The following is a 27231-nucleotide window of genomic DNA, read 5'->3' as shown; positions in this document are numbered from 1 at the left end:
CATCCTTTCTTTTGGCTAAAACAAATTGGTGAATGCGATTCAAATTTTCAGATATTTTTGACTTGCCTGAATAACTTTTCTTCAGCAAATCATGACTCACCAGCAAGTATATAAATAAATGGTGCTAAAAAAGCTCCTCACACTCAGAGTTCTACTTACAAGACTTCAGCAACTGTGCTTTATTTCTGTGGCAAGATGAGAAGTCTGAGGCAATTATTTTATTTTCTAAACCCAAAATAGAACCCAAAAGCTGTATATAGCTTTAAAAATACACTAGGAATAGCAGAAATCCTAAAAACGCCCTAAGATGGAGATCAGATGCTTACATTCTTAATAACAATGCTGTTAATAATGATTTTGTGGAAATAGTATCTGGTTTATATTTGGACAGAAGTAAGAGGGTGCACGAAGACTTTTCTAGCATACAACTAACTGAGTAGGATGCTCATAACATGTCAGGGAGAAGCATGTTCGGAGTGAGACTGAATCACTAGCTGGTCTTTGATGAGTTCTTTCTTAGATGAGTTATCTGCTAATACTCAGTTATATCACATCCTGGATTCTTGGAAAAATTCTGAAAGACTCATTAGAATATCAACACTGAACAGCTGTTCAAAAAGAACAGACATAGGACATGTATGTCCTAAAAGATCAAGACAAATAACGAAAAGCTGCCACGAGTTTCAATGGATCAAGACATTAATGATAGGAATAGAAGAGTTCCAATCAATTTTTAAAAGGTTTCAGTCTCGATTACCAGGCAAGTAGGTAGAGATAACTGAAGATGCAGGAAGCTTTTACAAAACGTGTTTGGCAGCTGGCCGTATATACATATACCTGACAGCGCTGGTCACTTGAAGGCAGGAGCTTCTATTACCAACCTCCAAACGTCTTCCACAACTCAGCTCTTTTATCTGCAAATCAGGGCTGAGAAATGGGACGTCACGGCTTCTGCAGTACTTTGAGAACAGGCTTAATACAAGGCAGGTCAACACAGATGTAAACGCCGATAGAAAGAATTTTTAAAAATCCAAACGTAGGAGTTACAGAGAGGGGAAAGGAAATAAAATCACCTTCAAGTTATGTATTCCAAGACTGACTCATTTACTGTGTCTCCACCTGTTAGATGACTCACACATACTACTGAAACTCAGCCCCATCAAGTATTTAAGAGCTTACCATGCTTGCTGGGGCACGGAGTTGAACGTGCTATACGTGTAACAATTCTGGGCTGAGCCTTTTTATAAACTACACCTTGAATTTCACACAAATTGGATCTGACACATACCTGGGGATACCTACACCAGTGGCAGTAGCTTATTACTGCCCCATTTCGGATCACAGCAACAGCTTGCTTCGGGGATGATGCTAGGTTTTGAGCACTGAAGTCCCGAGCTGTCTCCGATAAATCACAGCTGTGCTGCCAAACAGTCGTACAGAGAACCTGCCATGCAGCATCATTTCGAGGGTACTCAGAACTGGCTGACAGCTTTGTTAAAAAAACAAACAACAACAGCAACAAAAAAACGAATTGGTGAGTCATTATCTAATGGAGTGTTCTTCCACAGGGACCAGTATTTCAAGTCTGGGGTCTAATTTATTCAGTGGTTACATAAATATGAATCAGAAATGGTGAAATTTACAGATGGCCAAGGTCAGCAGAACAGTGAGTAAGGATACAGTAGTGCTGGAAAGTGATTTAAATTACCTGGTAGGTCAAGCCTATTTAAATGAGCAATATTTCAGCACAGCAATTAGCAAATTACACTTCAGAATGAGAGATACAAAACACAGTTAGAGCAGTCTGGCAAATGGTATTGGTAGGAGCACAAAGAGACCACAATAGATGGGTAACTCACCTGCACTTTCCAGCACGGTGCTGTGAACAGCTAATTTTATCTCTGAATGTTTCAACAGAAGCCCAGTGGTTGAGAAGAAGGATGCAATTATACCATCGAGGTGGTGTTAGTGAGAATGGAACCACCACCAGAACTGATAGTCAAGTTGGAAACAAGGTGTTGAAAACTCAGACAAAGCCACAGAAGCGATGTGAGCAATAAAGGAAATGTCTCGCTGAGAAGGACATAATGTAACTTGGTTAGCTGATGAAAATACAATTGAAAAGCAATTTGATAATTGTGTTCATCACCCTCAAGGATAGAAAATCAAGAGCCAATGGCAAGAAGTTGCCTCTTTCCTGTGCCTGCCAGTTACAGGCTTCAGTGGCTAAGGTTTACCAGTAGGCTAAAACTGACAGGGAGAGAGGCAGCAGCAATGGGACACAGATTTGGAGATGATAAACTATCATAATAACTAATAACTATGTAATAAACTATATAACTATATAACTATAATAACTATAATAACTATAATAACTATATAATAACTATAATCTAATAACTATAATAATAACTAATGCTACAGTTAGCAATAAATAGCTGTAGCCAACATGGAGATTTCTCTGATACCGTTTTGCAATATAAATGAATGCTAAAAATCTATAAATATATCACATTTTTCTTTTAAATCATCTTGAAACGCTCAGTAGTCACTAATTATAAACCAGGTGAGGAAAATAAAGTCTAACATTTACAAATATCACACCTTATGGCAAGTTGTGCTGTAGCGTAACACAAGCTACCTTACTCCCATCAGCAGAAAAGGGAGTTCATTGTTGTGCAGTCCTAATCTAAACAGTTCCTTCTCTCCAAGTTTCCAAAAACCATTTACTGTTTTTTACTGTGAGAGTGATGTGAAGCATTTACTTCTCATCACTCTCACAGAATTCAATTATTTATCGCAGCCCAGAGGACAGTACGAGCTGTTACTTCTCATCGATGAACCTTACTTAAACCAAGCTGGACTTTCAGGAAAAGATTAGGTTTTGAAAAATGTTGCTGCCCTGCTTATTCCCCTTTGCTATCACTTTTAAGAGCTAAATCTGTCTCCTTGCTAAAGAGGATAAAGGAGACAACAGATTGTGTAAGGCTTTGTCAAGCCCTGTGAAGAGCCAAAAACTGTTCCCTGTATGTTGCTTCTTTTTTTTTTTCCTCCTGCACAACCTGTTAGTTTTCAGAACTGCACATACTAGTCTCCCACACTGCATATGCAGGGGGGGGAATCAGCAAGTTCTTATTAAATAAAGGCCTACACCCTCAAAAATTTTATTACCTAACACCATTCTTGATAATGCACAAAAGATAAATGAGTTCATTTCCTGGCGAGCGTCATGTTCAGTACTAAATACAAGAAAGGTTCTGCATATGAAAAGGTGTGGTGGTAGAGGGAGAATGCAAGCCTATTTGAGTCCTGCAGCAAAACGCACCTGTGGTTTTCGAGTGCAAATTCCTGTGTTGAGAGAGGTCCAGTAAGCACATTTTTTCCATTTTTTTTTTTTTAAAACACAAGTTGCATAGTTCTCTAGGAATTTGTTAAAGAGAATCCAAATAATCATATGCTTAAAATAATCCAAAACATAACCTATCAATGGGTGTCAGAGAAAAATAGGGATCCCGTTCATGAAAAACAAAACCAAAACCAAGACATACACTGGCCAAACCTAAAGAGATGGTGTAAGTAATGTTACTGATGCTTTCATTACACTTAGAACTTTTTGAGGAATGGAATTTACAACTTCATCATCACAAATTTTTACTGCTCTGATTGAGCTCTCCATCAGCTGATGAGACAAGCTTTTACAAGTAACTTTACTGGAGTATTTAAGCAATTGGCTCAGTCATACATAATGTGACAGCGTATGTACAGGCACAGACCAATGGGCTAGGAATCAATGAATAGAATCATATATACGAGGAAAATCTGAAGCACTGAGAGCTCCTTGTATTTTTAGGCTAGGAGTTCAATACAGCAAGGCTAAGCATAGCTGCAGCTGCAGGATGAGAGTGGGAGTTGACAAAGGGGATAAAGGCAGTCTTTGAAACCGGATTAAAGAGGTTGCTTCTACCACAGAGAGTTCAGGCTGGTAGCGCATATGGATTCAGGAAGTCTTAGGTCTGTGCTAAAAACTGAACAATACTGGGTTTTCAGCTTTCACTCACCTGCCACGGACAAGTATTTTTGCTTCCTTTCAGAGGAAAGGGGAGAAAGGGAGAACACCATATTTCAGCAGGGATAGAGACAGAAGTAAAAGGCTGCATATTTTTTAGTAAAAGGTTCCACAGCACAGCACGCAGAAGAAGAATCTGAACTACTTCTACACTTCAAGTATTATTTCAATCACTGTTTAAATGTCATTAACATCTTTATTTTTTTTGTTGTTAGAAGCCTGATCTGATCTGCACTTTTATGGTTTTAACAACTTTACAGGATTACAGCAGACTGTATGTGAAGCAGCATCAAGATTCAGGTGGTCCTGAGTATGGAAAAAAAAAAACCTGCAAGCATCTCTAAAGAAGTTATAGAGTAAATGAAATGGCATTTGAAGTCTGAAAAGCATCTGGCATTATAATACAAAGTGCAAGATATTTATAAGGCTTTAAGCCCTTCTTAAATGCTTCCACCATTGTTTCCTGTGCAAGACATGTTTAGAGAGTAGATTCAACAATATTAGAATATTGTTTCTATTACTAGTGCAACTCAAGTAGTAGATGTTAAGATACTGGTCTGTGAAACCTACAGCTTAATTTGAAAATGCACTTGTCCCAGAAGTTGTGGCTACACTGAATAGATCCAAGTATTCAAGTCCCTCAAAACACAAACCAGCAGAACTTACAGGATGTTCTGTTTCCATTTCTTATTGCTGTCTCTGTACAAGTTCTACCTGTAAACTATTTAGACTACGATAGAAATAATGCTTCCTTATTAGAGAGATCAACAAAGTAAAACACTCTACCTTAGGTGTTCTTTGCCACAGTTTTGTATTAACATGAAAAGTATAATACACGTATCAAACCAAACCACATTTATTTCATCAGTCACAAGTGCAAATATAGCAACAAGTCAGTTCAGCAAATTACAACACAAAAGAATGTAATGTAAATGCTAAGTACACTGACAGCAACTTCAGAGAGCAGCAAAAACAGTTTGTTCAAAACAAAAACTTGTATTCTCTTTATTTGTAATCTAAAAAAAAAAAAAAAGTAAGTCTAGATCAGGAATGTCTGCTAACTCACGTCTTGATAGGTATTCTCGTATATACAGTTCGCATTATCCAGTGTGCAAACGGCCTGTCCAAGCTTATTAACAGATGTTTTGGTTTAAAGCAAATTGGACCCAATATTTAAATAATACAGTGCTGATACCAGTTAATGTTCTATTTGATATTACAAATGTAAGTATCTATATTTTAAAAAATTAAGTTCAATTTCAGAGTACGTGTACAGTTCTACCTGGAACCAAAGTGGGCAACGTTAAAGATGAAACTGAGTAATTTTTGCCAAAAAAACGGACAGACAAGAGTCATCTCAGTTTTTTTGCATCTTCTTTAAATCTGTAGTTAAAATATATGCAGTACTTACATATAAAATAGAAAGCATTCCCATTAGGAAGATACTGCAGTTTAATTAGCTTTTTTTTCCCTACCACTTAGTAGCCAAGGAACATGATTTCTGCTTAATACCCGATCACTATTTTGCTTTAAAGAAAAGCAAAAGTTGACTACCAGTATTAGCATCAGAATTTTTACACTGGATTTTTAGTTAGCCTTCTTCGTCATGAGCTGCTGCTTCTTCTCTTTTTCTTTATAGGCAATGAATTGAGAGTCTGTGCCAAAGATTCTGTCCCACCACGTGAAGGTTGAAGCATAATTGCCGATAAAGTTCATGTGATGGAAATCATGAAAACGGGCCCCAGCATAGAAAGGCACCAAATGGAGAGGGTTCAGTGGAACATCATAGCCACTATGGAGGGGAGAAAGATAAAAAAAAAAGCACAATTACAGTAAGTATTCTTCCCAGATATAAACCACATAATATAGACACTAACTTGTCCTTTTTATAATATCAAAGAAGTTCTATAAAGTCCTGAAGTAATCACTTGAACACTAGCTCAATAGGAACACAAAATCCCCTTCTATCTTAGGCAAATGCTTCTGTTAACTATCCCACAATGGATTTGGCACTCAGCGACCTTTTTAGCTCAGCTTTCTAAGCAACACAAAAAATTCAACCAAGACACCTCGGAGATCAGAGTGACTGACTTCCCGCTGGCTTAGTGGATTTAACTGGCTCAAGTTAGGAAAGCAGAACAAAAACCAAAATCTTAGTGACAGCAAGCTATAAACACCAATCAGCTCATCTGCTCATCAAACAGCAGCTCAAATCATCTACAGTTGTAGTATTCCTGCTCTTAATCATTTTCTGCTTACAGCAAGTTCTTCAAGTGTTTAAAACTCAAAATCCGAAATTAAAATAATATTGAAACCAGAAGAGTTCGCTTTACAGAGATTTCAGGTCTTGCTTAGGGGTAATGGAAAGCATCTTACTACCACCTAGTGGGGAGAGCATGAAGCAATTTGTTATAAACACCTCATGTGGACAACAAATCACCATTATTATTGTCAAAGACTCATACTTTGCACGAATTACTTTGGTATGTCACAACATACACTTCTCACTCTGCCCAACAGACTCCTAAATTGGCAATGATTGGTACAGTGAGCCAGTTATTAGCTCATGTTCCACAAAAACACTTGACACAGCTTACAATACAACACAATATGTGTCATAATGCATTTACAGGCACAAGGTCAAGTGTGATGCTAATGTTTCAGAAGTGAACTCTTTCCTCTTGGACATGGAAAAGATCATTCATTTTCAGATTAACCCAACTAAGCCTTCTTGGGTGTGCATTACCATTTTGGAGCCAAATTTGAAATAAGTCAGTTTTACTACAGAGATGAGTAGTCTTGTCCTTCACATCTACCATAAAGAAATAAAAGTTTTTTTTTGTTGTTGTTGTTTTTTTTTTTGGTTTTTGTTTGTTTGGTTGGTTGTTTTTTTTTTACTTTTAAGATGGTCAGTTGTATAGCCTGAAGTTTCTCTTATCCAGCAAGAAAGCACTAAAAAGCTCTTGGCTGGAGCATCATATTCTGCAATTGATTTTTGACATTCTAATACGGCTAAGATCAATCAACCATACACCAAACATCTAGAGCCAGACAGCCTAATGAGACACCTAGCTCCTGAAACCCTCCTCAGGATGATCTAACTAACGGTCTGCAGTACTTTTTTAAAATCAACAAGATTTGCAGACAATGCTACCTCAAAAACAGAAGACAGTGTAACTGTTCAGACTGTTATTCTTTGTACGATGCATAAAAGCATTTCAGTACAAAACAAACAGTAAAGCTCTGTGACAGAGACACTTAATCTTAAATACAGACATAGGGAGAAGTAAAACTACTAAAAAAGCAATGAGGATTTCACCTGTGTACATCAATGGTTTCCATCAAGCGGCATATTACCCATGCCCAGAGAAGAATCACATGGTTGCAGAAAACAACGATTCCAATGAAAAAGCCAGTTCCGAGGATAAGCGTTTCCAGAGGATGTGCATATTCTGCTTGCATTCCAAAAGGAGACTACAAAAAGATAACAGGAAAACTGTCACCATTTTCAATTTTCTACACCCCCAGATCAGGATCACCATTCTGTGGCACTCTCCTCTTCCCATTTCCAAGCTCTTCACTATTAAAGTCAAAAGCTTTTGTTTAGGCTTATCACGACCCCAGGCCAAAGAGTTATTTCAGGAATATTGAAGTGTTTGGCAAGCTCCCATCAGCTTTGCTATACATCCAGTCTTGGAAGCAGAACAAAGCAGAAGGAAGCCAAAATACTCTCAGAGTCAGGATTCACTTGGAAAGTTCCTTAAAAAGTAAAAAAACCACACTGATAATTTCTTTTAAATAAATTCTTATCATAGAAAATGTTATTATGAAATCAAAAAACCTTGTCTATATATACTGATTTACCAGGAAAGAAATTCCACAGTGAGTTGGCAGCAGTGGAACAGATACAGAAATATAATAATTTTTAAAATAAATCAAATTTACACCTTCAACATTAGGTTTTAGGAAGTAAAAAATAAATAAATAAACTCCACAAAGTGGCTTAGGGATGGCTTAGAAGTAATCAGCTTTTATTATCAGTGAAAGTTTTTAGTGAAACAGCCATTAGCCTACAGATCGCTTCTGCAGGAACTGCTGGATACACAAGAACACCAGCCTCTAGCTGCTGCTCCTGCCAGAAACCTGAGGGGCTGCCAAGAGAAAGAGAACAGAAGCTGCTACTGCAGACATACATACACGGATGTGTCTGCACGCACAAATCCATACCAAACTTCTTTATTGTGAGCAGCCTGTACAAAGCACCCCAAACACAGCAGCCTGCAGTTTACCTCAGGCACAGTATGGCTTATCTGCTGAAACACAGCTCTAGGCCAACAGCAGCACTGAGCCCAGTGGTCCAGAAACAGTACCACCGGAACAGAGCTGCATTGCCTACACCGTGTAAGCTCAGCACAGTGCCACCTCCAGTCGAGCACGGCTCATTACCTTGTGCTCACTGTCGGCTTCAACGCCGATAAATGCAGAACCACCCAAATACCGCTGTACTGGGAGCGCTGTGTTCCCCATGCAGTATCACACGACTGCCTATACTGCTTCTAGGAACCCATGTCCAAAGCTATGATCCTCCCCCAAATCAAGTGCTCTGCCCAGGTGATGTGGGCACCCAGGCAGTGCACAAGCAGCCAGTGTGGACAGCGTTCTGAGGGTTGCTGCGCTCTGGGTGATGCCCAAGGGGTGAAGAACTGACAAACAAAGCCAGAAACCTACCATTTCCTCCTCCCCTAACGAGCAGGCTTAGGTTTTAAAAAGCTTGCTTTCCCCCAGCTCTACACATAGGACCAAACTTCAGCAAGTACTAAGTGCACCCTGTCGTTCTCATAAATGAAATAAAATTACAGGAGGCGATTTCAGAAACAAAATGGATGACTGTTCTGACAAAGAGCTCAGGAAAAGACATCAATCTCCCTGTCAGAAGGATGTAAAACCCCTAAACCCTTTAAACAAACTGTATGAGTCTGCATATACTAAAAACAATTTTAAAAAATAAAGGAATACATACTACAAACTCATGATGAACCTTATGGATGTACTTGTATATTCTCTTGTGATGCAGCAATCTATGCAGGAAGTAGTGCCAGGCGTCCTCAATCACCGCACATCCGAAACACTGGGCAAGCAGAACGTACCTTTAAAAAACAGAAAGAGGTATTAGCTGCACAATATAGTAGCAGATGCAGTCTTGAAACATTAAATAGTTTACGCACTAATAGGGTAAGAAATGCTTGTGTATGTTGCTGACTACCAGTGCATTGCTGCTACCTTTTTATATAAAAATACACGTTAGTCCTCGTACCTATCAGCTCATCTGTTGGCATGCTGGAGCTAACATGCAGCATAACAAGCTGCCATTTCAACATTGCACATACGGTCGGTAACAAAAACCCGTAGTGTGTGTAAGACCTAGGTACAGAAACCACATTAGCTATCTAAACCAAATGGAAAATAACTCTAAGAAAGTTGATCTTCTATTACAAAGAACTACTACTGGGGGGAAGGAGGGTATTTTTTTTTTTTTTCCTAAGTATCTCAACAGTTTAGGGCAAAAAAGGGGAATGTGGAACAGGTTCCTCTCCCTGGAAGAATACACCACTGCTACGAAATAAAACAAGGTGTGAGGAAAGAAACACTTAGGAGGAATCACTGAGAATCAAAAAAAAGTTAGATTTAAAAAGTCAGACATTTACGCCAAGCCATTATAAGCCTTCCTTTGCTTCCATAAACTCCCTCCTAATTTCCTTTCTTCTTCAAACACCAGAACAATTTGGGGCCACTTAAAAAAAAAAAAAAAATCTACTAAGCTGTACAGCAGATAAGCCTGTGGAGTGATTAGCAAGCACAGTCTGTTAGCCAAAAAAGTTATGTTAGCATCATCAACTTTATCACACAGTATTTGTTAAATGTATAACTGTACTCCCCATTCAGCATGAACATAAGTGTAATATCTACCTACCATCTAGGCATTTGTTCCCACTCATATGGGATGTTAAAATACTCTGTGAAGTAATAGGTGCCACAAATTAGAGGAAGTTGAATGAAAAAGTGATTGAAGAGGAGCGTTTTGAAACACTTCCACTGTTTTTCCCATGTTTCTGGTTTATCCTAAAAAGAGAAAACAATCAGTTGTGTTAGGCACTTCTATTGTGTATAACTGACGTGCTGCAAAAATTACTTCGAAGGGCGTTTCATCTCACCTTAACAGGTGAGTATCAGGTCCTTCGTAACACACTTTAACGCAGGTAATACAAATTACAGGGGATTACATTCAGTTTCATCGAAGGCTCTCATTTTTCTAAGCTAGCTTTTTGTAAAAAGTTTCTATTACCAGAAGCTGTCTTTGCCAGTCACCTCAAATTATTTTTGTTAGTTCAATATTTGTAATTAGCAAGAACATTTCTGATTCAACAGTTTAACACAAATATACATTAACTTTTCTTCTTCATGCCACACAAAGTATTTCCATAGCTTAAAGAATACAAAGATGAGTTGAAGATAAAAGCTTGTGAAGAAATATCCTGTCTTGAAAACATAGTTTTTGCAGGGAGACATTTTACCAAGTTTCACAGTAATATCAGGAACGGGTATTATTTCCTTTCCAATTAATATTACAAAGAACCTGGGGAAGACAATCACCTTTAGATGCCAGATGCGCCTTTGCTTCTCATTAATAAGCAAAACACAATTAAGAGTGTGCAGTCTGTTCTATACTTTCTCCATCATTAAAACACTTCAAAATCATGAACATGTGCACTGATGTATTTCAAAAGGAACACTTGCTAGCAAATAAGCACAGCACACAATTCCTTCAAAATATTAAGTCTCATCCCCCAACAGATATTGCAATCCCACTGTACCTTCCCCTGTTGAATCTGCTCGGAGAAAATTTAACTTGGTTACCACACAGACTGACATACCCTGTTCTAACTCCTTTGCTTCTCCAAATCTTATGTTCATCTCCTCACAAACAGCGTAATTTTTCTCTCTCACTTCCAGGTGGCCCACAGTGATAGAGACAAATGTGTTCATAAGAACTGGGAGCTAACTGCAGCCCTGTGTCCTAATTTACACTTTCCACGACAAATCAGGCAACATGAGCATCGCAGCGCTGCCTCACCTGTTGAATTTTATACTTTTGCATGTACGGTATAAACTGAAAGACAAATCCGGGCACGCAGAGCAAGAAGTACGAAGCTTCGTGAACTATAAGCGACCCCCAGGTCGCAATCTGGAACTTGGTGTAGTTGTCCAGCATGTAGTTCCAAGCATTTTTGAACGGCTGCTGCAGGGGGTTGTCGGGCAGGAAGGAGTCTATGTATTCCACCGCCAGATAGGCAGAGTTCAAGATGTTCACGCTGTCGTTCGTTGCCATTGCTCAGACACAGACCATCACCGTCACCCTTCCTCCACAGCTCTCGGCGAGCAACCTGAACGTTTTGAGGAGAAAGGAATAGATAGCAGTTAGCCGTCGGAAAAATCGTTACCTCGGCTGTTAAATCAACCTGGGGGGTAAAAGCAGGGAGAGGAGGGGAGAGGCCGATGTTATTTCCAGAGAACGGTGTAAGGGAACCAAGGCTGAAGCAGGTTTGGGAGAGAACTGATCGTCGCGTTTTGAGATTAGAGCAAGGGATGAAGACACGTTTCTGTTGGTGTCACCCGTAATAAGGCAGAAGTAATTACACGCTGTGCTAAAGCAGCAAGGAGAGGTCCAGACGAGGCCCACAAATGACGCTATACCGGGCCACCGCGGCATGGCGGCCGGCCCCAGGCTGCAGGCACGGGGCTCCCTCACTCCCTCCCACCCCAGCCGGGTCCCCCCATGCAGTGCCCGACCCCCAGCCCCCTCCGCCGCCCACCCGAGGCCCCGGCTCAGACCCAGCCTCGGCCCCTCGCCGCGCTCCCCCCCGCGTCCCCGCTCACCCGCAGCGGGACTCGAACCCGCGGCCCTCGGTCCCGCAGCCCCCGGCCCCTCACCTCGGCGCCGCCGGCAGCAATAACAAGCGCCGCGCCCGCCGGCTCCTCAAGCGCGCCCGCCCATTGGCCGCGGCGTAACCCCCGGCGCGGCGCCCATTGGCCGGCCGGCGGCAGCGGCGGAGAGTCAGGCGTGAGGAGGGCCGGGACGCGGCCGCCGCGCGCGGGCAGCGATTGGCTGAAGGCGTGGAGTGAGGATAGTGAGACCGCGGGGCGCGGCCAATGAGGCGGGGGGGACGGCGGGTGACGTCAACGACGTGATGGGGAGGAGACGGGGCCCGCTGGTTCGCAGAGGAGGGAGGGGCGGGGCAGGCCACGCCCCTTGTGTCATGGCGCCGGGGGAGGCAGCGGCCGGGGCGGCTGTGGGGAGGCCGCCGGGCCCCTGGTGCCTCAGTGCCGCTGCGGGGAGGCCGCGGGGCACGGGCGGGGCTCGGGACCTCCCCCACGGCCCGCAGAGCGATGCAGGGGCGGTGGCCCCGCCGCAACCCCCGGGCGTAGGCGAGCAGCCGCTGAACTCGTGGCCTTCACCTGGCGCAGCCATCAGCCTGGTGGCTGTGCGCACGTAGCTCCACCACAGGAACTCACACAGTCCCAAAAGTGGCAAAAAGCAGAGCTTTCAGCATCAAACAGCACCACACGTCCAAGCCCGAGGCCTTACCACTAGTTCCCCTCGATCGACGCACGCCGAGGTGGTCTCCCCCGACCTCTCTTCGGTGATAGCAGAGTGGTGGTGAGGCTCGTGTCAACAAACAGAGCTTAAAGCAAAGTGGTGGCATTAGGAAACAAAATACAAATTTTTATTCGAAGAAAATATCTCGGATATGACAATAACTTTGGTCATGTTAAAAGGAGGCCATCCAGGAACGAATCAAAGTCAGCTGCTCTGAAGAGCGTGGCCACATAACAGTATATGCAGATAGTAGGTAACAGAAGCTAAGGTTACACGCATAAATAGACCTTAGTACCATGCAAGTTTCAACTTAATTTGATACATTCATTATAAATTTTCAGTTATTTTCATGCCAAATTGCCTTTTGCATAAAAAGTTAAGAAGTTACATTTAAATGTGACCAAAATTGAACAGAAAAAAAATTGTAAGTACAGACAACATTTTTATTAAAAAGATCTTGAAATTACACCTGTTCAAGAATCGATATGCCATCTCTGATCTCCTTCAGTGGGAATTAGTAGTGTTAAGCATTGTTAAATATCAAAAAATACAACTCTGTTTTACAACATAGTACCGGCATATTCAAAGTACTCTGCCAAATTTTAAATAATAAAATCAGGTTTTGAAGAACTTCAATAGAAAGCAACTTATGCTCACACAAACATATGCACGTATTTTAATTATGTAACAAAAGTCTTATAAAAGGAAACAAGTTTACCCCATGCCAGCTTGAATTACTGAGGTGGGATTCGATACCTACTATGAAGACTGACGGTTCATTTCTTTAAATACATTTATTAGTCTCTGGAAAAAATAAGACAAAAATTTACTTTCACCAGAATACACACCATTCTTCACCGACGATCTGTTTCTCAGTCATGACTGACACAAGTCAGTCCTTATGAAAGTGGCTTTTGTGTTTGAAGACCTTGCAATAAAAAAAAAAAAAAATGGTCCACTAGACTTCAAAAAATTCAGTCAGCTCCTGTTCAACCGCAGAATAATCCTACGCATTGCTTCTACCTAGAGTAATCTTCATCATCCGTCATCTGTAATTGTAGACAGTCACGTCTTCCACTGTGACTCAAGGTGCAGCTACAAGTAGAGAAGTGCTTAGATACTCAGTCACTTCAAATACACTTGTTGAAGACTGCTTCTAGTGCATAATCAAGTTGAAAATCCCTTTACTGATCATAATGGTTTGTCAATAACTGTAACACCTAGAGTGAGGAAAAAAAGGCATAAATCTTTAGGTAGTATTTTCACTGAAAAAAAATAGCATCAAAGTCAATAATATACTGCAACTAGCGTAGGATTGAAAAACACCACATCTGCATCAAGTTTTCATATTTTCTTTAATTTATCTGAAGTTGAAGAAAGAAAGTTGTCTGAATCAGTGCAGCATTTTTGCAAGTTTCTATGATTTGAAAAAAAAAAAAAGTCAGCCGTTGCTCAACTCTACTTACCCTTACAGTTAATACATATTTTACATAAATAAGTCATTTGAGAGACTGCAGTTATTAAAGGAAAAGATTCCTGAAACGACCCTCATTTTCTAAATAGCAAATCCCCACAAAGAACTTCAGAATTGGACCCCCGCAGATTGAGACACAGTTGCAAAGCTCTTGTTTAAAAATAAAAAAAAAAAAACTGGTGACACTACAATCTTCTTTCTGACTCATCACCTACACACTAAATCCCTCTTGAATACAGCTTGAATAACCTTTTTCTTTTTTTTATACAGCTTGAATAACCTTTTTCATGTTAGTGAACAGTTGTTTGAATTCATCATCAAAATGAACCAGCAGATTCTTCATACCCATTCCAGTATCTTAGGTTTTATGTTAGACAGTACTTGGTTTGGTTTTGCCAAATATCTTACCACAGCTACTCTTCAATATATTGTAAGAAGCCCGTTTTTAAAATATATATATACATTACCTGCATAGCTCCTTCCTGTACTCATACAAGATGACACAACTGTCCATTTATCAGTTGTTGGATTATAATATTCCACTGTTGATAAATTACAGGAACCATCATCTCCTCCAACTACATACAAGAGACCATTTACAGCACAAACACCTAAAGAAGACAGGAAATCGATTGTGAAAATTAATATTTGGATTGTTCCCTTCATTAAAACATGTTTCTATGCTGTGACATCATCAAAGCAGCAGAGATCCATTTAAAGGAAAAGGAACGTGCCATTTGCACCAAATGATGCCACTGGTATTTTAAAATAGTTGTTGTGCATACCTGCATTCCTTCTGCACATGTTCATATCTGCAACCTGCTTCCACGTACTGGTGACAGGATCAAACACTTCCACGCTTTTTCTTACCAAAGGACCATCATGACCACCTACCGCATACAATAAATTGTTTAACACACCGACACCTGTGAATATACAAAAACACTCAAAGTTAACTGGCGTGTGGTTTGACTGATACCAAGAAGTAACAACAAATACATCCGCTAACATAGATCCCTCATCCAATGTTAGGGGCTATTTCAGAAGACATTTGAGTGAGGATATGTTAAAGCAAAAGACAGCTACTAAAGCAAGATGCTGATAAAAACGTCCTGCATGGCCAATACAGTTGCAGCATACAATGACCAGAGCTCTTCTGCAACACAACATTTAGAAGATTTTGGACAAAAAAATAGATTTGCAGAAAGATGAGGACTGTTGAAATTTAGGACCAATGAGAAATGACAGAAAATGACACAGAGTGCTCGGGCAGCATATAGCAATTTGACAATATGATAAAGCAGAAGTGAATTTTTAGAAAGTAAAAGCTATGCACTATGGAGGATAAAAAATGAATGCATAGACATTAAACGGTAGGAAAGTTTCCGCTGAAGTGTTGGAACACCTTATAAACCTATATGAAACATACATGAACAATTTACAGTGAGCACCTTCCTCCTCCAGATCTGGAAAACACCAAACTTCCTTGAACCAAGCTTCAAAACATTCAAAAGTATATTTTGGGTCCCCTTTACTTTACAACAAAAGGGTTCTTTTTTTATTGTTTGTTTGTTTGTATTTTAACCAATCTATAAGATTGGGATGAAGGAAGAAATAAGGCTAGTCTAGATCTACTTGCTAGTTAGGCAGCACATACGGACAAGATGGCAACAGGGGAAACAAAAAGGAAGGCCTGTTTATTTATTCCTCACTTTATAAAATGCACTATTATAACCCAAGCGTAACAGGCTTCAGAAGTGCAATATTTTGGCATTAGAACTTGTGAGTGATGGACCACAAAGACAATTAAACATCACTATTATGAAAGTGCATTGAGGAGTACGTGTCCATATGTAAGATTATGAAACTCAAAGCATGAGATACAGATTTGTTAATTAGCTCCGAAAGGGCCCCATGGAAAGGGCACAGTTTAAGATCTCTACTTAAAAGGAAAGGAAACAGAAAATATGAATTTAAAAAAAAAGAAAAATCAGTTAAGACTTTCTGAGAAAAAAAATGCAGGGTTAAAAAAAAAAAAAAAAAAAAGGAAAAAAAAGTTCTGAGACCTTAAAAGCCAGCTGAAACATGTCTGAAAATATAACACGTAGATTGTGTTTACGGGCCATTCCTATATGGGAAGAGAAATGACTCCTGATGAAATAATTATATTTTCTTACTAAAAGGAACGGTTTCAAAAATTAGAAGAAAAGGGGAAGTAAACATGGAAGAGTTAATTGGTACTACAAATCTGAAAAACAGTTTCTTAATATGACACTGAACTATAAATCACGCTATCTAAAGCTTCATCAGTGACATTCACTAGTGATATTTCCCTGTATCCATCCCAGTTAATTTAATTCCTCTGTGATTGCTATTATTTCTAGCTATCATGTCACAGAACAGTTTGACAGCTTTTCTTTCTCCCACTCTGATCTCACTTTATTCGACAGGATAATACAACATTCATCTTTTGTAGCATTAAACATTACAGAGATAGAGAGCTATGATTTTTAGTTTAAATGTGTGATGTGATATAGATCAAGTAGATAAGTAAAAGAACATGCTTCATTGTTATTTTTCCTCCCCACCTTTTTTGGGGAGTTTTGTATGTTTGTTGTTTTTTTTTTTTCCCTGTACAATGACTGACCTTTCTATTCAGTGTATATAGTTTTCCTTCTGCTACATTGCCATGTTTTATTTGGCAGACCCTTATTTTTAGTAACATTCTTCATTTCTTGATTTCTTCATTCTCCCTCAATCCTACACCCAGGTTCCAAGTCCTACCTTACTTGTTCCTCCCGTCTGTACCTTCTTGTTGCTGTCTGAGTTCCCCTTTGTTCCTTTTCTTTCCTGCCCGTTTTTAGGGCCCTGCCTTAGCTGTCTCATCCCTCCCAGATGGCCTATATCTGGATCTAAGGTTCCTCATCCCAACGTGTTCCTAGAAACAGATCTGTCCCCACACTGATCAACTGAGATGCAATTGGTACTAAGGAAGAGTAACTGAGGGTTGCTTTTGAAAGATGAAGCAGTAGGAACAGAAGAGATGGGCCTCAGTTCCTGGAGATGACCAGAGATCCATAGATTTAATGCAGGAAACAAAATTATCTTTAGTTGGTACCTACTAGTCCAACACCAGGACTGCTGCCAGGTGAAACCGTCCTAGTGTTTTGAGATATCTGGCTGCTACAGCCAAGCTCAATCAACAGTCATGATTTTCACATTACCACCCCCTCCTCCCCCAGAAGTGCAAATAAAATGTTCCATGTATTTAACAGAGCGGCACTCTGAATATTGATTCTTTTCCGCAATTATATGAATCTGAAATAACTGACTAGATTTACCTTTTTCCTCTCCATTTCTTCTTTAAACAGCAGCAGACCTGAGTAAACAACCAAGGTCCTGAACTGTAGGGCAAGTAAATGGGGGAAAGCCGCAGAAAGATCCCTGTAGTTATTGTATCTAAGGCACTACATTTCATTTTAGGCTTGTACAATTAGCATTAAAAAAATAAAATAATAATAATAATAAATTTCTAGTACAGAACCCCTTTTTTTTTTAAGAGAGAGAAAACGGTTGCTGGCAGATTGCAAAAATGAACTTTTGTCAGAACCAACCAACACTATTTGTCTTTATGATGATTCAAGTAATTTGCCCGTTTTATGTAAACATTTTCCTCAAAACTTGCCAATATTAGACAACTGCCTTACTGCAACTCTGGCTGTTTTTTAATCCAGCATTTATTAACAAGACACACAAACTGAACTAGAAGTTTCACAAGACCACCATGTTTTTATCAAGATGCACCATATCATGCTTCCTTTACTAATGGGATGTTTTTAGTTTAAAAACAATCAGAATGTTAATTTTCAGCACTGAGAGACCTATCAACTTGCTGATTTTGTAAGGGTGTTAACTGAAATATCACCAACTAAATATTTTCATTTTAGTAATGATGTTAATACTTTCACATAAAACCTGCTGAAATAATTTGTACCAACTTTAAGCATTATTGTGCAGATTAAAAGCTATTCAGAGTTGATAAATAAAGAATAATGGGAGGCATTATAATAATGTAAAGCTGGGATAGCTATCAGTCATGTACAGAGTATACTGGAAGTCCCTCCGGTTTTATTTGTAGCAACATCTCTTCCAATTTTGAAGCACGTTAACACAATCCGGTGATATTTGAAAGGTGTTGCTAAAAAGCACCACTGAGTATTTGGCAAAAAAAGTAATCTAAGCAATTGAAAAAAAATAAATGTAGAAAAATAATACCACGCAACATGACTTGAAAAAGTTCGTGGGAATCCATCTAGAGAAATAAATTCAGCAAGCTGAAAAAACCTGAAATACCAAAAGACAAATAGAGGACAGTGAATAGTAAATGAGACTTGAATCCATAATAGATAATAAAAACGCTAACGTCGATTTGGAGCTCTGGAAATAACATTTCATTAAACAAGAGCAGAATACCACAGGCACTTTTGATGAAGAGAAATATCCATACTCAGAATGCCAAGAGGGGAAAAATATATAAAAATAAAGAAGGGATTTTTAAGATTATAAAAGAAATAAACGGATATACCTTGGCTAAACGATAAGGAAGGATAACATGTAGTAGCCTATATATATCCAAAGGATGTAAACATCAGGTGATGAGAAGAATTACTGAAGATGAAACAAAGGGTACATAAGCAGAAGTAATAAGATGAAACCAGTAATACAAACTTAAGAATGTACAAGGACAAAATTTCCTGCAGTGAATCAGAATGCAAAACAAGTCCTCCAAGGAGCTGGAAATCTAGTCACAATTCACATGTAAAGTCCACCTGAAAACGCTACCAGAAAAATCAAACCTATACTGGCAAAGATACATCTTTGAAGACACGACATTTTCTCATCCTGAACATCTGGATTTTGATAATTCAGTATTTAGCAGATACTACATTGTTTGTTACAATCCATGCATATTCATTTACATGTTAACAACATCAGAAAGTATGGGAAGAAAAGGAATATTGAAAGTATGGAAAAGCAAGGAAAGATAGCTACTATCAGCAAACTAAATCTTACTCTGTAGGAAGTTTTGTTTTTATCACCTAAAATATTATCAGCCACTGAAGGCTAGCACATTCCATTAAGCCTCAGACTTCAGCTTACCTTTTACATTTTTAGATAAATTTTAAAACCACAAATCTGTTTCACTTTTACTATGATCACTGTGTGTTGTTCACCCACCTGCTCCACTCCGTCTAGTGCTCATTTCTGCAACATAGCTCCACTCATTTGTATTGGCATCATAGCATTCGACTGAACTAAGGCACTGACGTGATGCCCCATCGTAGCCCCCAACAGCATACAGTTTACCTAGAAGGGTAACCAACAGAAATCTGCAAATTTCTAATGCACACAGACTGTACTGTCACACATGCCAAGGGGAAATCATTGTTCTCTGAATTAGCTACTACTCAGTACCTGTCACCAATCAGTTACAGTGAGATTGTATTTTTGTCAGTTGTTTAGGATAGCACTCTACGGTTCTTGTCATTTTTAGGAGGCAAGAGGCAGCCTGTACCTTGCAAAAGCTACGTGAATCAAAAGATTTTGAATTGCCTAGCTGAAATACAAAGGTACTTCATTCTGTTTATGATTTAGGAATTGTCCAAAGGCAAACTAATTCAAGTATGTCCAACATTGGAAGTTCACCGATAGGCTTCCTAGAAACATCCAAAAATTTCCTATGAATATCACCTGTACAGTTTGCATTTTCAGATGAGAAACAGCAGTGGTTCCTATGCAGTTAATAAATAAATAAATAAATAAATAAATAAATAAATAAAAGCCTAAAAACAATTCAGGAGCTATTAGCCAGCCCATGCCTGCATTGTGCAAGCGACATCCAAGCTATTCACCACCAAGTTGCCCTTGAAAGTCAGCAGTTTTCCTGGCACTGTCCTTGACATTGTTCTAGCATGTAACCCGCAAAGTCAGCCACAGATAACGTAACTGACAACAGTGCTGTGCTACTTAACTATCAGGCTCTCTAGCTTTGCTTACATGCATGCATGGTTAGCACACTTTTTGTCAGTTGGCCTCTGACACACCTGATGCACAGTTCAAGCTCTGGAAAAAGGTAAAGCACCTATGCTAAAAGCTTGACAAAACAAAGTAGAATGATTATATATTTCTCCTACCATTGAATGTCAAGTTTGAGTAGAAACCTAAATCTGAAGTACATTTTCTAAAATGGGGAAAGATAATAAGGTAAAGGATTGCATTTCTCTTCCTCCTTTTAATGTAATTTGTCAACTTACCTCCAACAACACCTACTCCAACACTACTTCTTCTTGTGTTCATTGGAGCTACATGAAACCACTCATTAGTCTTTAAGTTGTAAACTTCGACTGATGATAAACCTATGAAAACAATATAACATTATTTGCTCCACAAATCTAGATGCAACGTACTGTCTACCTTCCAGAAAATTCATCATATCTGTAAATTAAAATTATTTAGATTTAAGAACTGTTAATTACTATGCAAAAGGCGTAACAGGTATCCCTTAGATAGTCAAATACAGTCATCATATTCCTGGTGTCTGAAAATGGGCAAATAAAGTAAAAGATTTGGGGTACTCTGAAAAAATTCTTCCTCCGTTTTTTTTAGATTTTTAACTAAGTCACAATGTGCTCTCATACATGCACATGCTCATCAATAATAGTTATTAAGGAAAAGGGTCACCTCCGCACAAAAGGTTTAATGCATCTGTGAAGAGAATGACCTGTGTATGTACAACATCTTCCCACAGTTCAAAGAACACTGTTCATAATCCTATTCACACTACACGAAAATGCAGAATTATACTTCATATGCAAAGAGGACAAAAAAGACCAGAAGATTTTTCTGCTCACGTGTTCCTTGAGGTCAGAACTTGGTCTACTGAAAGGGAACTTCTCAAAGATTCACCAGTCATGATGCCTAAAGTCTTAGATTGGAGAGAACAGCCTACTGTTCAGTACTGAGTGGAAGGATATGACAACTAAAGCATTTTCCACACTACAAGGTGCTGGGCTACCCTCGTGCTTGGTTTTCTCACTGCTAAGAGTCATTCAAATTCGATACAATTATGTTAGGAGTAATGAAAAGTAATAGGCAGTGTATAAAGGCCAAATTACCTGTACTCCCATCAAATCCTCCCACAGCATAAAGAAGTCCATTTAATACGGCTGCTCCCAGGGTGCTTCTCCTGTCTTGCATATTAGCAACACTTGTCCACTGGTCCTTCACCGGATCATATGAATCTACTGTGCGAACTCTCAAAGAACCATTGAAACCACCAACAGCATAAACCATGCCTCCCATGTACACCATTCCTAGAGAAGGAAAATGGAGAGGAAAGTTGAGCATTTTTTTTTCTCTGTCAGTTATTTTTTTCCATACTATCTTAAACATGCAGATACTTGACATAATTTACAGTAGTCACTACACAGGGTTTTGACAGTGTCATAAAGCCACACTCCCCTCAGAATAAGTACTAGAAGTTCTGATGTGTTTTTTTTTGTTACTAATGCCACATACTCCTGAAAATCATGCTTGAAGAATTTCTTCTTAATTAGGTATCTCAGCTATTTCAAGATTTTCACATTTTTAGTATCAGATGGTCACTTCTTCACGTTCTTCATCTAATTTAATAATAAGGTATTTTAATAATAAAATTGCTCGTTATTATAACACATTAATATTTTAGTATTTATCCCCTGCATCTATGGCAGGTGAAGAAGCAGTTTATTCTACAGATTACAAAACAAAACACAAATTAAGATTAAGTAAACAAACCTGTATAGATCCGGAGTAGCAAATCTGTCATTCGAATTTGAAGGACAACCACTGAAATCAAGGCTTCGCCCTTCTCAGGTAAGTATCCTAATTACTGTTCCAAGGAACACAGGATGTTTATATTGACGCCTTAATTCTGAAGCATTACTTACCTGCTCTACATCTTCTGGAAGGCAACTCGGCCACCTGATGCCAGCGTTCTTCTTTAAAATCATAGCATTCAACACTGCGAATCGCCTTTGGTGCCTGTCCTCCAACTACCATCATCAACTGAAAGGGAGATAATATTTGTTAATTATTTCCATATGTATGAGAGCACCTGAAAGATCAAAAAAGTTTTTTAAAATAAAGGATGTTTCTCCCAAATAAGCAGGTTGAGTCTTGTAAAGTAGGCAACTTTTTTTTTAAAAAAAAAAAAAAATGCAAGCAATTTGGAATTATTGTGTCTAGAGGAAATATTTGGGGTAGAAAAGCAGGAAGCAAGTAGAATCCAGGCAGACCTCCCATGAATGAAGCAGATGCTGCTATATCTTCACATCCTGGTATGACTGCAGATAGGAGAATTCACTATCTATGATATTCAAAGGAAATGTGAAAATCCATCACAAAACAGCCTTCTTTGGTTCCTTTGAAGTAAATGTGCTAAATGAAGTCTCCTAGTCCATTATTAGAGTTGCCATAACACTACGACAAAACTTCTTGATCATTGGAAAGAAGACATTTGTTTTGTTTTCTTCTAAAATGAAGAAAATATCATACTTAGCTAAAAATAAAATAAAATGCCACAGCTCAGAAGCATCTGTGCATTTTTTTTTTAATGTTTTTGTGACACATAATTCCGATACGGAAATTTTTACTGGAATAAGTGATGTTAATGCTGTCATCAAATCTGTTAAAGTAGAGTTTAAAGAAATAAGGACATTGGAAAAAATATGTGTCTTACTTTTGGAAGGCTAGCAGGCGTTCTCAATTTTGTTCGAGTGCTTTTCATCAATGCTCGTTGCTCAGTTGGCAGCAAGTGATACTTCATAGCTTCAATGAGGTAATCTTTACAAGCACTGCTGTTCTTAACCAATATTTCCTCTTCAACTCTCTGTTTGTTAATAGAAGTTTAACAAGGTCTGAGCATGTTAAGGAAGTAAAACACAAATCACAATCTGAAGTGTAATAAAGCCTTTATCACAGGAAAATATGCATATCACTGAAATTTTATAATGTAATTTAACCACATTTAGACATAAATTTATGTGATGACAATATATAGTCACTGACAAGAAATCAGGAGGTGTAGACTCTCTTAATTAGTACGTGGAAGAAACAGACAACAGTGAGACTGCTCACAATCAGACACGTTTCTTGACTTTTCAAATACAAGACCGTACAGAACACTTGCAGGTGGGGCTGGAGGGGAAATTTGAACAGACCACTCCACAACAACAAGAAAAACAACATGGAAGAAATTCATATCACAAAGATAGATTTCTAAAACTAAACACCTGCCAACCATTCAATGTTAATGGCGAGCTGATTTTTTTTTTAATCTTAAATATTTGATCTAACACCAAAATAGTCAAAATGATGTCACAGAACTTTAAAAATAAAAATAAATAACAACTATTATATCTGAACCAGGTAAAGAAATGTTTACATTGTCATTTAAGTCCTAATCAACTTAATAGATACAATTCTGAAATTTAAGTGTTGTATCAAACATCATGGTTGGACCAGATGATCCTGAAGGTCTTTTCCAACCTTGATTCTATCCTATGATCATATTACAAATGAAATATAACTTGACCTCAGCAAATTAGATCATTCAAATTACTAGTGTGCCATGACAAGGAGTCACCCGAACAAACAAATTACATACATGTGGCCTCCCCTGTTCGGCAATCCCCTATTTGACTGTAACAGTGCACGTGCACACACGAATAGTGGTGGTTTCTTGTTTATTTTCACCATCAGTAACACGATACATTACACTGTTTAAATTTAAAAATATTCACCTGGCATTTTAAAAAATAAACAGAAACGTTCACATGCTCAAGAATCCCTATTCCTTTTTGCTTACCTGAACTAAATATTCCCGGGAAAGCAAAGGCAGCCGAACATGCTCCATCAGGCGTGCCATTAGCTCCTGCCTTACATCTTTGTCATGGTTTACCCATGCTATCACAGCTTCAAATACCTTCCAGAAAACAAACAAATGTTTGACTTACAGATTCATGACTATGAAAGTACCACTGTGTGTCCAAAAATAGCTTTTACTTTACTACAATTCCGAATGTAAGAAAACCCCCCAGCAGTTATAACTCTCATTATTTGCATATTTATCCAATAAAAAGTTCTTAAGATGCATTAGGCATCTTTCTACACCACGTCTCTACTAGTGTTTCAAGGGTAGTTGACAAAATGCACATAATACATTAATACTGTAAATCCAATCTATCTAACACTATCTAGCCATCAAATCAGTATCCAAACATGCTTTTGAATACAGTTTAGGCTCATTTGAGCAGAGTTGGTACAACTACATGCTCCTTGGACAAAGGAAGACAATGTATTTTGAACTGATAACATCTGGATTCAAAAGCTCAGAACAAATGCATCTACACGGCAAAATCATCAGAGGTTCAAGGACATCTGCTGACCTCACTGAAGATCAGTTTCACAAATGAAATGATGAGACCTAGCTAAAGGCGAGCCAAGCTATATTCAGACTTAGGTTTGGCTATACCAAGCTACCTTGCCATCTCCTTTGCAACACATATTGTTCAGTTAATCTAAACAGCCCCATATATGCAAGTGCCCATTTTTAATTCCTTTGTGGGACTGCTTACATTGAAGTTAGTAGAGAGCATATACTTGTTCTTCAAACTACTATTTCTGGTTTATTAATGGTTTACCAAGGGATAAGTTGGTTAAACCTGTGACTTACATCACATGTTCTCTGTTCTGCTGAAGCTGAGAGGGAACTTCCATTCAACTGAGGTTCAGTTTTTTCAAGTAACAGAGGATTATGTGATTTAATACAGTTTTAGGATTTTTAAGAGTGGAGATTAGTTTTCAGCATCAAACTGACAACACTTTGGGGAAATAAATCCTTTAAACAAGCACAATACATGCTTAATTTCACCAAGGAAACAAAGAATGCATCCAAACAAGTCTACAGGAGAAGTTAGAACAAGCTCACTCTCTTATACAAAAGGATAAAAGGAATACCGTGGAACAGGTGGTCTTACCTTCTCTTCTGAGGCAATTGTAAGTTTGTCGCTAGATATCAAACTGCACACCTGCTCTACTCCGAGATTGAGGTATTCTTCACTAAGTACGACATCAGAAAAGTGCTGTTCTGTTCGGAGGAAAAAGAAAAGTACTCTTAACATACAGCACTACGTGTATACAAGAATGAACATTACAGCAGTAGAGGAAAAAGAGGAAAACAATTCAATATGCGTGCTATTTTGTCACATTTAGATGCAATACCTTAATACATTTTATATAGGTTAAAGCTTGGTCTCGAACACAGCATTTACATTTAAATATAAACACAAAGGTCCCTGCCAACTTCAGCCATTCTTGGATTCTGTGAAGGTACTTCCAGGATGCTTCCAGATCAAGAAGTCAAATTTTTCAGGGTACAACAGCTTCTTTGAACTTCAGTAAGGACTAGTGAGCATAAAAAGATAAATCTAATTCAGCATGGCAACTCCTGTCCTCTATCTAGTTCAGCATCCTGTTCCTTCAAACAGGCAACATAAATTGCTTCAGACAAAAGTCCAAGAACACATATAAGAAGTAAATATGCTAAGGCTTCCTCTCATTAATAATCTCACTATAATCATGAAAAATTAGAGACTGGTAGTCAGAGTGATGATATTTTACCTTACCTACACTTCACTAAACAGTGAGTTTCCGTGAAATGCAAACCAGTCCCCCCAGATCTTGTTAAATTCTTCACTTTAATATCTTCCTGTAGTAATAATTTCACGGTCTCATTGAACAAAAACCCTAAAACACATCTAAACTTAACACACAGTTTTCCACTAATCAGTCTTCAGTGAACATCACCACGTTCTGCTGCTGAACACAATGACAGGAAAAGCCAGAACATGTCTACTCAAAATCATTTGTTATTCCTTTTATCCATCATCTCTATTTTAATTAGATAGTCCTCGCCTTTTGTTTTATCCCATCAGCTTTTCCATTCATAGGCATAATCCCCACATGTCCCTCCAGTTCTGCAGCATTCTCTTATTATGACAGACAGGTAGTACTTTCTACATTTCAAGCTATGAGAGAGAAACAATGAGGACAAGTACTATCAAGTTTCATACCACTTCCATTATTTTTCTACCCCTTACCAATCTTTATGTCCAACTCTCTTGTTTTTCAGATGACAAATTTGCAATTCATTGAGCTGAAGTAGAATTTTGAGAGATACACTTGCTGAAATAAATATCTGCTGAATTTTACTATTTGCACATTCCATATAGAAATTGAAAACTGTAATTTGCATAAATTAAGCTTTATCATAAACTCCAAATTTTAAGTGACGGTCCCACAAAACAGCATATCTGACTGAACTCAGAAGCTGAGTTAAGAGGCAAGCAAAAAGGGGAAGCAAAACACATCCAAATCTCAGAAGCTTTATTCATCTTCCCTTGAGAAAGCCAATCCAACACTGCATCATATCCAACAAGAAATGGTTCATAAACTTGAAATGCGTGGATAGCTTTATATATACAAAAGCCTTGTATTTTAAAAGGGGATTTAGATTTATGACATGCTCTAAAGAACAGGAAGAGATCCAGTCCCTAACAAAAAGAGGGAAAGTTGAGAATCTACATTTGTTGTATTACTTTGAAAACTGAATTCTGTCTTCATGCTAGGAAGAGAACTGTAGGAGAAAATATATAAATACAAACAAACAAACAAAAAGTACTTGAACAAAAACTAAGGGACTGTTTTAATGGATGCCAGCCTCCGTGCTTAAAGCATGAAATAAGGCATATGGCCAAGAGCTAAGAGATGAGTAAAAAAAGCAGAAGCTAAAACAAACTACTCAGTCAATAGCTACATGCTCAGGTTTTAAAGCAATACCTGGAAACAAATTCTCAGCTGAATGAAAGGAAAAAAAAAAAGGCAGGGGGGAAGGAATAGGAGGGCAGACTGCTATATAAATTTTAGCCATCAAAA

General features: G+C 38.6%; 2 protein-coding genes and 1 long non-coding RNA gene across 5 annotated transcripts in view; all 3 read right to left on the bottom strand.

Annotated features, from left to right (window-relative positions):
* Positions 1-1577: 1577 nt before the first annotated feature.
* On the bottom strand, positions 1578-2719 carry LOC118166394. Its single transcript, XR_004750478.1, has 2 exons — positions 2377-2719; positions 1578-2340 (listed from the first exon to the last, which is right to left on the bottom strand). It is a non-coding gene; the product is annotated as an uncharacterized LOC118166394 (long non-coding RNA).
* A 2185-nt stretch (positions 2720-4904) lies between these two features.
* Positions 4905-12204, bottom strand: MSMO1 (methylsterol monooxygenase 1). Of its 2 annotated transcripts, none has more exons than XM_035325289.1 (6): positions 12056-12204; positions 11199-11508; positions 10038-10186; positions 9087-9213; positions 7386-7540; positions 4905-5858 (listed from the first exon to the last, which is right to left on the bottom strand). In XM_035325289.1, the coding sequence occupies exons 2-6, from the start codon at positions 11451-11453 to the stop codon at positions 5654-5656; spliced, it is 891 nt and encodes a 296-aa protein (XP_035181180.1). In that variant the 5' UTR covers positions 11454-11508; positions 12056-12204; the 3' UTR covers positions 4905-5653. The 2 variants fall into 2 exon arrangements, with proteins under 2 accessions (XP_035181180.1, XP_035181179.1); XM_035325288.1 differs by having other exon boundaries at positions 12002-12147.
* Positions 12205-12822: 618 nt separating this feature from the next.
* KLHL2 (kelch like family member 2) overlaps positions 12823-27231 on the bottom strand; it is a 54173-nt gene continuing 39764 nt past the window's right edge. For both annotated transcript variants that reach the window (XM_035325359.1, XM_035325360.1), the window contains 10 exons: positions 25275-25384; positions 24104-24220; positions 22976-23125; positions 22185-22302; positions 21372-21569; positions 20511-20612; positions 19435-19563; positions 14982-15122; positions 14664-14807; positions 12823-13942 (listed from right to left, as the gene is read on the bottom strand). In XM_035325359.1, coding sequence (XP_035181250.1) covers positions 13914-13942; positions 14664-14807; positions 14982-15122; positions 19435-19563; positions 20511-20612; positions 21372-21569; positions 22185-22302; positions 22976-23125; positions 24104-24220; positions 25275-25384 — 1238 coding nt within the window. In that variant the 3' untranslated portion in view covers positions 12823-13913. The remainder of the gene's footprint in view (positions 13943-14663; positions 14808-14981; positions 15123-19434; positions 19564-20510; positions 20613-21371; positions 21570-22184; positions 22303-22975; positions 23126-24103; positions 24221-25274; positions 25385-27231) is intronic.

The sequence above is a fragment of the Oxyura jamaicensis genome, chromosome 4 (assembly GCF_011077185.1).
Source record: "Oxyura jamaicensis isolate SHBP4307 breed ruddy duck chromosome 4, BPBGC_Ojam_1.0, whole genome shotgun sequence".
In the NCBI taxonomy this organism is placed as follows: Eukaryota; Metazoa; Chordata; class Aves; order Anseriformes; family Anatidae; genus Oxyura; species Oxyura jamaicensis.
This window is presented reverse-complemented; position numbering and strand designations above follow the sequence as displayed.

Coding starts and splice junctions, on each gene's coding strand:
- MSMO1 (XM_035325289.1), bottom strand. CDS start 11,453: ATGGCAACGAACGACAGCGTGAACATCTTGAACTCTGCCTATCTGGCG. Junction 9,214..10,037: donor TGGGAACAAATGCCTAGATG/GTAGGTAGATAT, acceptor TGTTTTTTAAAG/GTACGTTCTGCTTGCCCAGT. Junction 7,541..9,086: donor AGGTTCATCATGAGTTTGTA/GTATGTATTCCT, acceptor ATCTTTTTGTAG/TCTCCTTTTGGAATGCAAGC.